Raw genomic sequence first — 15,118 nt, 5'->3', positions numbered from 1 at the left:
AAAAAAAAAAAAAATAGAGGAAAATAATAAATTACGTATTGTGACCAGAGTGCCTGGGTGGACTACATATGTATACAGTATATGTAAAAATTCAGACCTGTATTCTTAACATATATATGACCAATTATAGCTTAATTTTTTTTAAGGAGAGAAAGGCTGGCGTGGTGGCTCACATCTGTAATCTCAGCACTTTGGGAGGCTGAGGCGAGCAGATTATCTGGGATTAGAAGTTCAAGACCAGGCTGAGCAAAATGGTGAAACCCTATTTCTACAAAAATACAAAAAATAGCTGGGTGTGGTGGTGCACGCCTATAATCCCAAGCTACTCAAGAAGCTGAGGCAGGAGGATCGATTGAACTGGGAGGCGGAGGTTGCAGTGAGCAGAGATCATGCCACTGTACTCCAGCCTGGGTGACAAAGCAAAATTCCATCTCAAAAAATAAATAAATATATTAAGAGAGAAGGAGAGAGACTAACGAGCCATGACAATCAATACAACATGATCCTTGGTTAGGTCCTGGATTGAGGAGGAAGAAACAATTACAAACACATTTTAGGAACAATTGGGAAACTGAAATATGGACTGCATATTACATGACTTTACGGAATTACTAATTTTCCTAGGGGTGACGAATGAGATTGTAGCTACAGAGGAGGTGCATACTGAAGTATTTAGGGGTGAAGTAGCAGGATGGCTACAATTCATTTGTAAATGATTCATCAAAAAAAAAATGTGTGGGCTTTCTTTTTTTAATAAAGACGGGGTTTCACCATGTTGGTCAGGCTGGTCTTGAACTCCCGACCTCAGATGATCTGCCCACCTTGGCCTCCAAAGTGCTTGGATTACAGGCGTGAGCCACCACGCATGGCCAACAAGAGAGTCTTAAAAAAAAAAATCATTGACCATTGGTCTCAATCTCAGTGGGGGAGTGCTGCCCCCTAGGGGAAAAATGGGATATTGGGGGTGGTTGGTTGACGTGATACCGACCCACCACAGGTAGACAGGACCAGATAGCAGTTTATGATACCAGGGACAGTCCCACACATTCATACACATCTGGCAAGCCTTCTGAACATCCCGCCAATCGTTCGAGTCAGTAGTAAACCTGTTTAAAATGATCGGAGCCCAGAAACTTGCGCTGTTGTTGTTGACTGTGGTGTGTTTTGTGGTTTTTTTTGGGGGGGACAGGATCTCGCCCAGGCTGGAGTGCAGGGGCACGATCTCTGCTCACTGCAACTGCCGCCTCCCAGGCTCAAGCGATCCTTCCACCTCTGTCTCCAAAATTGCTGGGCTTACAGGCATCCATCAGCACACCTGGCCCTTTGCCCTGTTTGACACCAATAATATTCTTTCCCATAATTGTTTTTCTTATTCTTTTTTTTTTGAGACGAGGTCTAACTCTCACCCAGGCTGGAGTTTCCCATAACTGTAATATCCACTGAATTTTCAAGGACTGCAGCCAGCACGCTAATTGTTTAGACCAAGAGTTGTTCGCCACTTGGGAAAATCCCCTCACTAACCGCAATCCTGCACGTGTGACATTTAAGTCACCAAGTCTGCGCAGCTGGGTCAGGCTGCATTTGTGGCCACTGCATTAACAAGGAGCCTATATATAGTCACAAACAACTGCCACCTTCCTCATATAACCTGTGGGGCATTTATATATTGAAATAAAAGTGATTTCATATGTTGTATTAATTTCCTTTTATTTCTCTTTTATACTACAGTTTGGCATAAAATATGGAGTTCTGGCTGGGCACAGTGACTCACGCCTGTAATCCCAACACTGTGGGAGGCCAAGGCAGGCAGATCACTTGAGGTCAGGAGTTCAAGACCAGCCTGGCCAACATGATGAAACCCCATCTCTACTAAAAATACAAAAATTAGCCAAGTCTGCTGGCAGGCGCCTGTAATCCCAGCTACTCGAGAGGCTGATGCAGGAGAATCGCTTGAACTCGGGAGGCAGAGGTTGCAGTGAGCTGAAATTATGCCACTGCACTCCAGCCTGGGTGACAGGGTGAGACTCTGTCTCAAAAAATAATAATATATAAAATATGAAGTTTGGGTGTGACCGTTAGTAGAGGTAGGTAATATTGTCTACAAATCTCACTGGGCCAGAGAGGGTTAAAACCATTCATTTAACCAGCTCCCCACTGTAATATTAGGAGATTCTGAAAAGCTTAGAGTCAACAGTCTCAGGACCCACACAGCCTCCAGGGCTGAAACCTTTTCATCCTTGAGATGTCGGTTGGGACTGTGGAAAAAGACATTAGACTGCAGATTTCTTTTTTTTGAGACAACATCTTGCTGTGTCACCCAGGCTGGAGTGCAGTGGTGTGATCATGGCTCACTGCAGCCTCCACTTTCCAGGCTCAAGCAATCCTACCCACTCAGCCTCCCAAATAGCTGAGACCACAGGTGCGTGCCACCACACCTGGCTAATTTTTTTTATTTTTGTAGAGATGGGCATCTGGCCATGTCACCTGGGCTGGTCTTGAACTCCTAGCCTCAAATGATCCTCCTGCCTTAGCCTCCCAAGGTGCTGGGTTTACAGGCATGAGCCACCATGCCTGGTCCATTAGGCTTTAGAATAAGTCAGACCTGGCGGAGATTGTGCCATTGCACTCCAGCCTGGGCAACAAGGGTGAAACTGTCTCAAAAAAAAAAAAATTGTACCTGTACCTTATTAATACATTAATACCATGCCAAAAGTCACCGTTGCTTTTCCTTGTTTTTTTTTACTTCTAGTGAGATATATATATAGATACATATATATAGATAGATAGATATACATATTTTTTTTTCTTTTACATTGAGGCAGGGTCTTGCTTTGTTGCCCAGGCTGGAGTGCAGTGGTGCAATCTTGGCTCACTGTAGCCTTGACCTCCTAGGCTCAAGTGATCCTCCCACCTCAGTCCTACCAAGTAGCTAGGACTACAGGCATGTGCCACCACATCCAGGTAATTTTTGTATTTTTTTGTAGAGACAGGGTTTTGCTATATTTCCCAGGCTTGTCTAGAACTCCTGAGCTCAAGTAATCCGCTTGCCTCAACGTCCCAAAGTGCTGGAATTACAAGCCTGAGCCACAGTGCCGAACCCCACCTTCATTTTCTTTTTGGGACAAGGTCTCACTCTGTCAGACTGCAGTGCAGTGGTGCAATCTCAGCCCACTGCAGCCTGCACCTTCCTGGGCTCAGGTGATCCTCCCACCTCGGCCTCCTAAGTAGCTGGGATTGTTACAGATGTGTGCCACCACGCCTGGCACCATGTTGGCCAGGCTGACCTCAAGGGATATGCCTGCCTCAGCCTCCCAAAGAACTGGGATTACAGGCATGAGTCACTGTGCCCAGCCAAATGCCAACCCCACCCCCCAGCTTTTTCCAGACCAGGTGATAATATAATTATTATCTTTTTTTTTATTTTGAGACCAAGTTTCACTCTTGTCCCACAAGGTGACGTGCAATGGCGCCATCTCGGCCCACTGCAACCTCCACCTCCCAGGTTCAAGCAATTCTCCTGCCTCAGCCTCCTGAGTATCTGGGATTACAGGCACGTGCCACCATGCCCGGTTATTTTGTAGTTTTAGTATGGTCGGGGTTTCACCATGTTGGTCAGGCTGGTCTCCAACTCCTGACCTCAAGTGATCCACCCGCCTTGGCCTCCCAAAGTGCTGAGATTACAGGCATGAGCCACCGCGTCTAGCCCAGTAGCATAATTGTTAATATCTGGTCCAACAATAGCAACACAGTAACAATAGCCACCATCAAATAAACGTATAGATGAACGCGGATGGCTTCCGGGTACAGTGAAGCCCCACCCCCTCCCGCCCGGGTCCGCGCGCCCGGCCCACCTCGATGGCAGGCAGCGTCTTGCTGGCCTCGGTGCTGCTCTCCCCGAGGATGCTGCCGGCCGAGCGGCCCTCGCACTCGTAGCGGAAGCGCATGCCGCGCTGCTTGGGCTGCTCGGTGATGACCAGGTGCGGCTGCGGGCCCGGGCCCGGCGCGGGGGGCACCAGCCGGCCCAGGGGGCAGCCCCAGGGCGGCGGCGTGGCTGGGGGCGCCACAGGCCCCAGGGTGACCGTGCTCAGCGAGGCCGCCCCGCGAGACACCAGACGCGGCAGCCCCTCGCCCGGGCCCGGCTGCGCCCGGTCCAGGCCAAAGCCATTCTCCTTAATGTACTCATCGATGATCTCTGCGGGAGAAGAAAAAACACGTGGTGACGCCGATTCTTTAAAATAAATAAATAAAAAAGTCTTGATTACCCCTAAGACATTTTCCATCCCATTCATTACACACACACACACACACACAGACACACACACAGAGAGTTCAGGGAGGCCAGGTGCAGTGGCTCACGCCTGTAATCCCAGCACTTTGGGAGGCCAAGGTGGGTGAATCACTTGAGGTCAGGAGTTCAAGACCAGCCTGGCCAACACAGTGAAACCCCGTCTCTACAAATATTAGCCTGCATGGTCCCACACATGCCTGTAGTCCCAGCTACTCCGGAGGCTGAGGCAGGAAGATCGCTTGAACCTGGGAGGTGGATGTGGCAGTGAGCCAAGATTGCACCACTGCACTCCAGCCTAGATGACAGAGCGAGACTCCATTTAAAATAAAGATAATAAATAAATGTTATGTTATGTTATTTTTATTTGAGATGGAGTCTCACTCTGTCACCAGGCTGGAGTACAGTGGCACAATCTCAGCTCACTACAACCTCCAATTCCCTGGTTCAAGTGATTCTCCTGTCTCAGCCTCCCAAGTAGCTGTGATTACAGGCACGTGCCACCACACTCAGCTAATTTTTGTGTTTTTTTTTTGTTTTTTTTTTAAAGACGGGGTTTCACCATGTTGGTCAGGCTGGTCTTGAACTCCCGACCTCAGGTGATCCACCCGCCTTGGCCTCCAAAGTGCTTGGATTACAGGCATGAGCCACCACGCCCGGCTTAATTTTTGTATTTTTAGGAGAGATGGGGTTTCACTATGTTGGTCAGGATGGTCTCGATCTCCTGACCTCGTGATCCACCTGCCTTGGCCAATATGATTATTATTGCTCTGTCGCCCAGGCTTGAGTGCAGTGGTTTGATCATAGCTCACAGCCCGGACCTCCCTAGGCTCAGGGGATCCTCCCACCTCAGTCTCTCGAGTAGCTGGGAGGCTACCTTGCCTGGCCTGTTTTCTGTTTCTGGCTCCTACCACATCTGGCCCTCTTGAGGGTCTTGAACTTGCTGCAGGCTGGGCAGTGTGGCTCATGCCTGTAGTCTCAGCACTTTGGGAGGCCAAGGCAGGAGGATCACTTGAGCCCAAGAGTTCGAGACCAGCCTGGGCAACATGGTGAGATGCCATCTCTACAAAATATTGAAAAAAAAAATGAGGCATCGTAATGCCTGTAGTTCCAACTACTAGAAAAGCTGATGCAGGAGGAATGCTTGAGCCCAGGAGTTCAAGGCTGCAGTGCGCCGTGATCATACCACTGCACTCCAGGCTGGGCAACAAAGCAAGATCCTACGTTAAAAAATAGGCGGGGTGTGGTGGCTCACGCTTGTAATCCCAGAACTGTGGGAGGCTGAGGCAGGTGGATCATCTGAGGTCAGGAGTTTGAGGCCTGCCTGGCCAACATGGTGAAACGCCTTCTCTACTAAAACATAGCTGGGAGTGGGGGCGCATGCCTGTGATCCCAGCTACTAGGGAGGCTGAGGCAGGAGAATCTCTTGAACCTGGGAGGTGGAGGTTGCAGTGAGCCAAGGTCGTGCCACTGCACTCCAGCCTGGGTGACAGAGCAAGACTCTGTCTCAAAAAATAAGTAACTTAAATGAATAAATAAATAAATAAATAAGAAAGAACTTGCTCCTCCAACTGCCTCTTCCCACAGTCCCCCATTCTACCCAGGCTGGCTCCTTCTCCTCCTGGTCCCAGCCGAAATGTTATCTCTTCAGAAAGGTCTTAGCTAACGAGTCTTCCCCAGGCCGCCTCTCCCTCGTCCTGTTTATTTCCTTCACTTCTCTTAGCCTGCTCTAGCATGATCTTGCCCATCTATTCATTCTCCTCCATCCGTCCGCCTGGCTATGAGCTCTGTGAGGGCGGGGCTTAGTTTGTTCCTGGCTGAACCCCCAGGGCCTAGAACAGTGTCTGTCTGTACTCACTAGGGGATGAATAACATTCTTTTATTTTAATTGGTTTTCTTTTTCTTTTTTTTTTAAAAAAGGACTAGCTCTAGTTTTCTTTTTTTTTTAACAGACTGGGTCTTGCTATGTTGCCCAGACTGGAGTGCAGAGGCTATTCACAGGCGCGATCCCTCTACTGATCAGCACAGGAGTTTTGACCTGCTCCGTTTCCGACCTGGGCTGGTTCACCCCTCCTTAGGCAACCTGGTGGTCCCCGCTCCCGGGAGGTCACCATATTGATGCTGAACTTAGTGCGGACACCTGATTAGCATAGCGCACTACAGCCTAGAACTCCCCGGCTCAAGTGATCCTCCAGCCTCAGCCTCCCAAGTGGCTGGGACTATAGGCACGAGCCACTGTGCCTGGCTTAATTGATTTTCTTTTTGAGACAAGGTCTTGCTCTGCTACACAGGCTGCAGTACAGTGGTACAATCATAGCTCACTGCGGCCTCAACCTCCCAGGCAACCTTCCAGGCTCAGGCGATCCTCCCACTTCAGCCTCCCGAGCAGCTGGGACTATAGGTGCACACCACGATGCTCAGCTAATTTTTAAAACTTTTGTGTGGTTAGGTGCGGTGGCTCACGCCTGTAATCCCACCACTTTGGGAGGCTGAGGGAGGCAGACCATGAGATCAGGCGATGGAGACCATCCTGGCCAACATGGTGAAACCCTGTCTCTACTAAAAATACAAAAATTAGCTGGGCATGGTGGCACGTGCCTATAATCCCAGCTACTTGGGAGGCGAGGCAGGAGAATCACTTGAACCCCAGAGGTGGAGGTTGCAGTGAGCCAAAATCACACCACTGCACTCCAGCCTGGAGACAGAATAAGACTCCATCTTAAAAAAAAAAAAAAAAAAAAGAAAAGAAAAGAAAAGAAAAAGGCCGGGTATGGTGGCTCATGCCCATAATCCCAGCAATTTAGGAGGCTGAGGTAGGCGGATCACCTGAGGTCAGGAGTTCAAAACCAGCCTGGCCAACATGGTGAAACCCCATCTCTACAAAAACACAAAAATTAGGTAGGCATGATGGTGGGTGTCCTTAATTCCAGCTACTTGGGAGGCTGAGGCAGGAGAATTGCTTGAACCTGGGAGACAGAGGTTATAGTGAGCTGAGATCAAGCCACTACACTCTAGCCTGGGCAACAGAGCAAGACTCCATCTCAAAAAAAGAATTTGTGTAGAGATGGGGTCTCCTTATGTTACCCAGGCTAGTCCTGAACTCCTGGGCTCAAGCAACCCTCCGGCCTCTGCCTCCCAAAGTGCCAGGATTACAAGCATAAGCTCCCACAGCTCCCTGGCCTGCTGAGTGTTTCCAAGTGTCACTCACTGCTAAGTACCTTAGGAACATGACTTTATTCAAATCCCTCCACAGACCTGGAAGTCACACAGTGACACCTCTCCCCCACCCCCACTGAACAAGGAAGGCCAAGACCCCCTTCTGCAGGCACTTGGGTCCCTCAGCCTCCCCGCAAACCTGCCCTGTGATACTCACCCAATTCATCTGTGGAAGAAAGAGAAAGAGAAAGAGAAAGGTGAGGTCCAGAAAGTGGTCACAACTTTTCATCTTTTAAGACAGATTCCCCAACCCTGTCCCTTCTGTGACCCTTCCGTCTTCCTCCATCCTGGGAAACCCTGGGCTCTCACTTGCTGGGGCACTAAACCTCAAACCTCGTCTTCCCTTTCTGGGTTACCCTCCCTTTAACCTCTAATGTTGGGGTCCCAGCACCAGGGTATCCTCAAACTAAGCTAAATGCCTCCCAAACAACGTGTAGACCAGGGATTATGAAGTCCTTTTGGGAACCCATGAGAAAGGGGTCTCTTCTCCAGGAAAAAGTGGATTCCCAAGATTCTAAACAAATTCTGGGTGTTTTCCCTCCCTTAAGTCCACCCCAGTCCCCTGAAGGTCATTGTCTGGTGTTTAAAGATAAAGAAGGTGGCCGGGCCCCATGCCTCACACCTGGGATTACCCAGCACTTTGGGAGGCTGAGGTGGGCAGATCGCTTGAGGTCAGGTGTTCAAGACCAGCCTGGCCAACAGGGTGAAACTCTGTCTCTACTAAAAATACAAAAATTAGATGGGCGTGGTGGTGGGTGCCTGTAATCCCAGCTACTTGGGAGGCTGAGGCAGGAGAATCGCTTGAACTCGGGAGGCGGAGGTTGCAGTGAGCCGAGATGGCACCACTGCACTGCAGCCTGGATGACGGGGCGAGACTGTCTCAAAAACAAACAACTTCTGAACATGGTATAACAACAACAACAGCAAAAGCAAAGAAGCCAACCTGAACCCAGGCAGCCTTTGCTCTGTACCCCAGCCCTATCCTCCCACAGTGCCCACCTGAAATCCCAGATTCACCCCTGCTTCCTGACGGAGGACGTACAGTGATGCCGGATCCTCAGGGAAGCCCCTTTTCACCTCCCCAGGAAAGCTCATCCCTTGACAGAATCATGGAGGAATCAAAACCAACCTCCCATCAGTCCACAGACAGGACAAGGGGAAGCCCAGAGGCCACCAGCGAGCCTCAGGATCACACAGCAAAGGAAGCGGCTGCAGCCCGGGGTCCCACCCAGGGCTGCGTGCGCTGGTCTCTGGCTGGGGATGTATTGACGTGGACCTGCTCCACTGCCAGATCTGTCCTTCTCCTCTGCTCTCAGGGAGTGGCTCCTGGCAGCCAGACCTTTGCCCCTTGAAAGGCAGTTCTCCTGTACTCCTTATCTCATGAGATCTCTGAAGCCAGTAAGGTGCCAAGGTCCCCCTACTTGGCAGATGGGGACACTGAGGCTGGCAGAGAGGAAGGGTCATTGGCAGGCCAACCTCAAGTCACTTCAACTGGGAAAATCCTTCTCAGGTATCTGTGCTAGATGAACCTGGGGACCCAAAGACAGAGTTAGCCTTGGACCCTCCAGAGGCTCCCGGGCAGTAGGGGGAGACTGAGTCCTGGCCAGATGTGGCTAGAACTCTGGAGTCACCACCTCTGTTCAAATCCTGACTCTGCAACTTGCTAGTTGTGTGGCCTTAAGCCTATTACTTCACCTGTTTGCTCCTTGGTTTCTTCATCTGTAAAATGGGCACAATAATCATGCCTAACTTGTTGGGCTAAAATAATTTTTTTTTTGAGTGAGAGTCTCACTCAGTCGCCCAGGCTGGAGTGCAGTGGCATGATCTCTGCTCACGGCAACACCCACCTCCCAGGTTCAAGGGATTCTCCTGCCTCAACCTCTTGAGTAGCTGGGATTACAGGCAAGTGCCACCACGCTCCGCTAATTTTTTGTATTTTTAGTAGAGACTGTCAGCCAGGATGGTCTCAATCTCCTGACCTCGTGATCTGCCTGCCTCGGCCTCCCAATGTGCTGGGATTACAGGCCCTATTAGCCAGGAAATTATTCATACCTCTACTCAAATAGCAACTCCCCACGACCCCCGACATGGACTTGCCACCGTTCAGGGGCAGCCAGGATGAGCCACGTAAGAGCAGATGTGAGTGCAGAAAATTGACTATGTATGTGCTGCCTCAGGGCCTTTGTGCAGGCTGGTCTCTGCCTGAATGCTCTTCCCCCAGTTGTTTGCATGGCATGACCTCCTCCTCCTTCTTCAGGTCCTTGGTCATGTCGTAACCTAGACAACTCTTCCCCGACCACTTTATTCAAGAGAGTCCCCTGATCCCCCACGCCACTTGTTACTCAAAATTAGGTCTCTTTATCATTTTCTTTTTCTTTTTTTTTTTTTTTTTTTGAGACGGAGTTTCGCTCTTGTAACCCAGGCTGCAGTGCAATGGTGTGATCACAGCTCACCACAACCTCCGCCTCCTGGGTTCAAGTGATTCTCCTGTCTCAGCCTCCCAAGTAGCTGGGATTACAGGCATGCACCACCATGCCTGGCTACTTTTGTATTTTTAGTAGAGACGTGGTTTCACCACGTTGGTCAGGCTGGTCTTGAACTCCCAATCTCAGGTGATCTGCCTGCCTTGGCCTCCCAAAGAGCTGGGATTACAGGCATGCACCACCATGCCTGGCTACTTTTGTATTTTTAGTAGAGACGTGGTTTCACCACGTTGGTCAGGCTGGTCTTGAACTCCCAATCTCAGGTGATCTGCCTGCCTTGGCCTCCCAAAGAGCTGGGATTACAGGTGTGAGCCACCGCACCCGGCCCCCATTCTGTCTCATTAGTTCTGGTATCTCCACCCTGCTGTTAAATATCACTGACCCCAAGATTTCTTCATAGCCCTTATCACATTTTATAATCCCGTATTTAATTTAATGTTTGTGTGTCTGCCTCCCATCTAGGTAGGGAACTCCAAGGCCAGGGCTGTCGTCAGCACTGCTCAGCACATGGCCAGGTACAGAACAGGCGTACAATAAATATTTATTGAATGGATGACATCAGAAATAACTCTCATTTGAAATCAAAGATCTAGGTCTTGAACCAGAAAAGTCTTGGCTTTGGCTGGGTGTGGTGGCTCATGCCTGTAATCCCAGCACTTTAGGAGGCCAAGGCAGGTGGATCGCTTCAGGCCGGGAGTTCCAGACCAGCCTGGCCACCATGGCAAACCCCCGTCTCTACTAAAAATACAAAAATGAGCTGGGTTTGGTGGCACATACCTGTAGTCCCAGCTACTTGGGAGGCTGAGGCAGGAGAATTGCTTGAACTCAGGAGGTGAAGGTTGCAGTGAGCTGAGATTGTGACACTGCACTCCAGCCTGGATGACAGAGCAAGACTCTGTCTCAAAAAAAAAAAAAGAAAACTCTCAGCCTTGTTCCTGCCCAGAACCACCGCTTGGGCAGTGGCTGTCCCTGATGCCATCCTCCCTACACTCGCAGACCTGTTGGGGAACTGGCCTCACCTCTTCCATGGCCAAGCCAGAATGGCGTCCATCCCAAATCCCAAGATGATACCGCCAGAGTAAGGCCCAGACCCAGCTAACTGCAGCCACTGAGTATTCACAATGACAGGACTATCCCTGCCCTCTAAATCCCAGCAAATGTATATAAGAAAAAAGTCATAATTTGGTCGAGATTCTGCATTTCCTTTTGAATGCAGTGAATTTTGGCCAGGGACTTTATAGACTAGTAATTCTCAGCATCACTTGGGAGCTTGCTAAAAATGAAAATAATTTCTCATCCCAAACCTACTGAATCAGAAACTCGAGAGGTGGAGCCTGATATTATTTTCATTATTATTTTTTTTTTGAGACAGAGTCTTGCTCTGGAGCCCAGGCTGGAGTGCAGTAGTGTGAACTCACCCAGGCTGGAGTGCGGTGGTGCAATCTTGGCTCACTGCAACCTCCACATCCTGGGTTCAAGCGATTTTCCTGCCTCAGCCTCTTGAGTAGCTGGGATTACAGGCACTCGCCACTATGCCTGGCTAATTTTTGTATTTTTAGTAGAAATGAGGCTTCACCATGTTGGCCAGGCTATAATTTTTGTAATTATAGTAGAGACTGGGTTTCACCATATTGGTCAGGCTGGTCTTGAACTCCTGATCTCAGGTGATCCACCCGCCTCAGCCTCCCAAAGTGCTGGGATTACAGGTGTGAGCCACCTCGCCCAGCGGCATTACTTTTGTTTGTTTGTTTTGAGACAGAGTTTCACTCTTGTTGCCCAGGCTGGAGGGCAGTGGTGTGATTTTGGCTCACCACAACCTCCACCTCTTGGGTTCAAGAGATTCTCCTACCTCAGCCTCCCTAGTAGCGGAGATTACAGGTGTGTGCCACCACACCTGGTTAATTTTATATTTTTAGTAAAGATGGGGTTTCTCCATGTTGGTCAGGCTGGTCTCAAACTCCTGACCTCAGGGGATCTGCCCATCTCAGCCTCCCAAAGTGCTGGGATTACAGGCATGAGCCACCACGCTCGGCCAACATTATGTTTTAACCAGCACTCTCTCGGTGAGTCTGATGCACACGGTTTAAGAACCACTGTCTGGCTAGGTACAGTGGCTCACGTCTGTAATCCCAGCACTTGGGGAGGCCAAGGCAGGCAGATTACCTGAGGTCAGGAGTTTCAAGACCATCCTGGCCAACATGGTGAAACCCCATCTCTACCAAAAATATAAAAAAGTAGTGGGGTGTGGTGGTTGGCACCTGTAATCCCATCTATTCAGGAGGTTGGGGCCAGAGAATAGCTTGAACCCAGGGAGGTGAAGATTGCAGTGAGCCGAAATCATACCACTGCATTCCAGCCTGGGCAATGGGACAAGACTCCATCTCAAAAAAACAAAAACAAAAACAAAAAAAAAACAGTCTGGGCATGGTGGCTCACACCTGTAATCCAAGCACTTTGGAGTCCAAGGCAGGTGGATCACCTGAGGTCGGGAGTTCAAGACCAGCCTGACCAACATGGTAAAACCCCGTCTTTAAAAAAAAAATTAAAATAAAAAACACCAAAAATGAACCACTGTCATAGACTGTTTAGTAATAATTATTATCATTATTATTATAATACCACTAACAGTTAACACTTATTGAGCCCTTACTGTGTGCCAGATACTGCTTGGAAAGTGTACCTGTATCAATTCATTCAATCCTCTCAATCCCCCTGAAAGAGAGGCACTGTTGTTCTGTCCATCTTACAGATGAAGAAAACTGAGGCCTGGACTGGGGAACTGACTTGCAGACACTCACACAGGGAGGGGCGGTGACAACAGCATGTAAACCCCAGCTCCAAAGCCCAGGATGGCAGTGATTACCTTCTAAGTCACAGAGAATCTCTAAAGAAGGCTTCTCGGTTGGATGCGTGGTTAGTTTTACCTGTCATGCTCTTAACAGTCCGATAGGTAGGAAAACCTAGGGCGCCCATCTCAACTGGCAGGGAGGGATGCAGCCTGTCAGGGGAAAGCTGAGGTGGACCTCGGTGAACCCCCTAACAGAGACTTCTCCACGGGGTCCTCCCAACCCCATCCTGCACGTGCGGGTGGGCAGGGATGGTGGAGGGCTGCTCACCTGTGGTCCTGGAAACGGAAAGCGAGAGCGAGGAGAGGTCGGGGGACCCTGCAGAGAAGGAGGAAAGTCTCAGGAGGTGATGGAGGGCAGCCAGGGGACCAGAGAATCTCCCAAGCAAGCCCCATCCTTTCCCCTATTAGCCCCTCCCCTCTGGATCAGGCCCCTCCCCCTGATTGCCCACTCGGTCTGGCCAGGCTTCCTGGCTAAATCATGGACAGGTCCTGGCCTTTAGTTTCTGTCGTTCATCTCACCCTCATCACACTCAGGGCCTGCTCCTTTTCTCCCTTAAAGTTGGACCTGGAGGGGACCCCTTCTTAAGCTCAGTTAAAAAAGCCCCCATCCCGCTAGGGGCAGTGGCTCACACCTATAATCCCAGCATTTTGGGAGGCTGAGGCGGGTGGATCACTTGAGGTCAGAAGTTCCAGGCCAGCCTGACCAACATGGTGAAACCCTGTCTCTACCAAAAATACAAAAATTAGCCGGGTGTGGTGTCAGGCGCCTGTAATTCTAGCTACATAAGAGGTTGAGGCAAGAGAATCACTTGAACCCGAGAGGCAGACGTTGCAGTTAGCTGAGATTGTGACACTGTACTCCAGCCTGGGCAACATAGCGAGACTCTGTCTCAAAACAAAAATCGAAAACATCCTCCTCAATAATAATAAAAAAAAAGTAAACAAAAAAAATAAAGCAAAAAACAGCCTCCTCTCAGGGTCACACCGCTTTTTATTTTTTCAATGTCAAGGCCCCGCTTCTCCGTTTGGAGGCAAGCCCCACCCTCTCCTTATTCTCTGTATCAGACCCCGCCTTGCTTTTTTGGGTAACAGGCCCTTCCCCTCCTCTCGGCCAGAGTCAGGCCCGCCCCTTCCCCTTCTTTCGGCCAACTCAGGCCCCGCCCCCTTCTGGACCTCACGGCCAGGCCCCGCCCCCATACACCTCCGCGTTGGGCTCTGCTTCCTTTTTTGAGGCAGGGCCGGCCCTCTTCTCGTAGTCCCGGTGGGATCCCGCCCCTCTTCTCCCTCTCGGGGCCGGGGCTTGCCCCCATGTCCCCCAAAAGCAGATTTCGCTCCGCCTTCTCTGAGTCAGGCCACGCCCCCTTCTTTGCCTCAGGGTCAGGCCCCGCCCCCTCTCACTCTACAGCGGGACGCCTTGCTCGAACCTCCGGCCGGACTCCCTCATCACCCTCTGCCTCCTTCCTACTCCCAAATACAGTGTCTCCGGAACCCTCTGCCCCCGCGAAACCCCTAGACTCCCATAGGAACCCCCACACTACTCCGGGACTGCCGGAATCCCCCCATCTCCAGCCCCGGCCCGGACCCCTCTTCTGAACCCCAGCGCCGCTTACCCAAGGCCCCCAGCTCCGACGCAGCGGGCGGTCTGGCGACGCGGCGACTCGGCATGGCCCGGCCACTGGAGACGGACGGCCCAGAGGCCCGGCCAGACCGAAGCATGCACGCGGGCAGGCCGGGCGGCCGGGAGGCACGGTCCGGTGGACGATCGCGGGTCGAGCGAGCGGCGCAAGGGCTGGGGCTGCAGGCCGGGCAGGACGCGCGGCGCCCCGGGCTGCGCGGGGCGCGGGGCCGGGCCGGGCGGGCGGCGGGCGGGGGCGGGGCGGCGGAATTCCCCGGCGCTGCCGGCCTGCGCGCTCATTGGTCCGTACCCCGCCGTGACGTCACGGCTGGGGAACGGGAAAACCCCCACGCGTCACGTGGTCGCGGGGGCGGGGCCGGCCGGGAAAGGGAGGCTGGGCGCTCAGGAGGGGTTGGGCAGGCGTCGCTGCCCATTGCTCTGGACGAGACAACTGAGGCCTACTTGGGACCATCACGCCCTACCCATTGAGCAAGCCGGGAAACTGATCCGCTCCCCGCCTTGGTCTTCCAGTGGGATTTGAACCTGCCGTTTTTCGGGCTGGAAGGGGAGCTTCAGGATCGGGAGGTTTGCCAATGCTCTACAGCTGCCATCCGTGATAATGACATCTCGGAAACCTCCAACGCCTCAGTTTCCTCAACCGCAAATTGAGG

At 51.3% G+C, this 15,118-nt stretch overlaps 1 protein-coding gene across 1 annotated transcript in view; it reads right to left on the bottom strand.

Moving 5' to 3' along the window:
- RELB (RELB proto-oncogene, NF-kB subunit) overlaps positions 1 to 14,686 on the bottom strand; it is a 40,359-nt gene extending 25,673 nt beyond the window's left edge. The window contains exons 1-4 of the mRNA XM_037729158.1: positions 14,443 to 14,686; positions 13,101 to 13,148; positions 7,659 to 7,667; positions 3,852 to 4,192 (exon numbers count right to left, since the gene is read on the bottom strand). Of these exons, the coding sequence (XP_037585086.1) occupies positions 3,852 to 4,192; positions 7,659 to 7,667; positions 13,101 to 13,148; positions 14,443 to 14,548 (504 nt within the window). The 5' untranslated portion in view covers positions 14,549 to 14,686. The remainder of the gene's footprint in view (positions 1 to 3,851; positions 4,193 to 7,658; positions 7,668 to 13,100; positions 13,149 to 14,442) is intronic.
- Positions 14,687 to 15,118: the final 432 nt, after the last annotated feature.

Source organism: Cebus imitator, unplaced genomic scaffold (genome assembly GCF_001604975.1).
Source record: "Cebus imitator isolate Cc_AM_T3 unplaced genomic scaffold, Cebus_imitator-1.0 Scaffold296, whole genome shotgun sequence".
Taxonomy (NCBI): domain Eukaryota; kingdom Metazoa; phylum Chordata; class Mammalia; order Primates; family Cebidae; genus Cebus; species Cebus imitator.
Note: the sequence above shows the minus strand (reverse complement) of the source record. Positions and strands in the feature narration are given on the sequence as shown.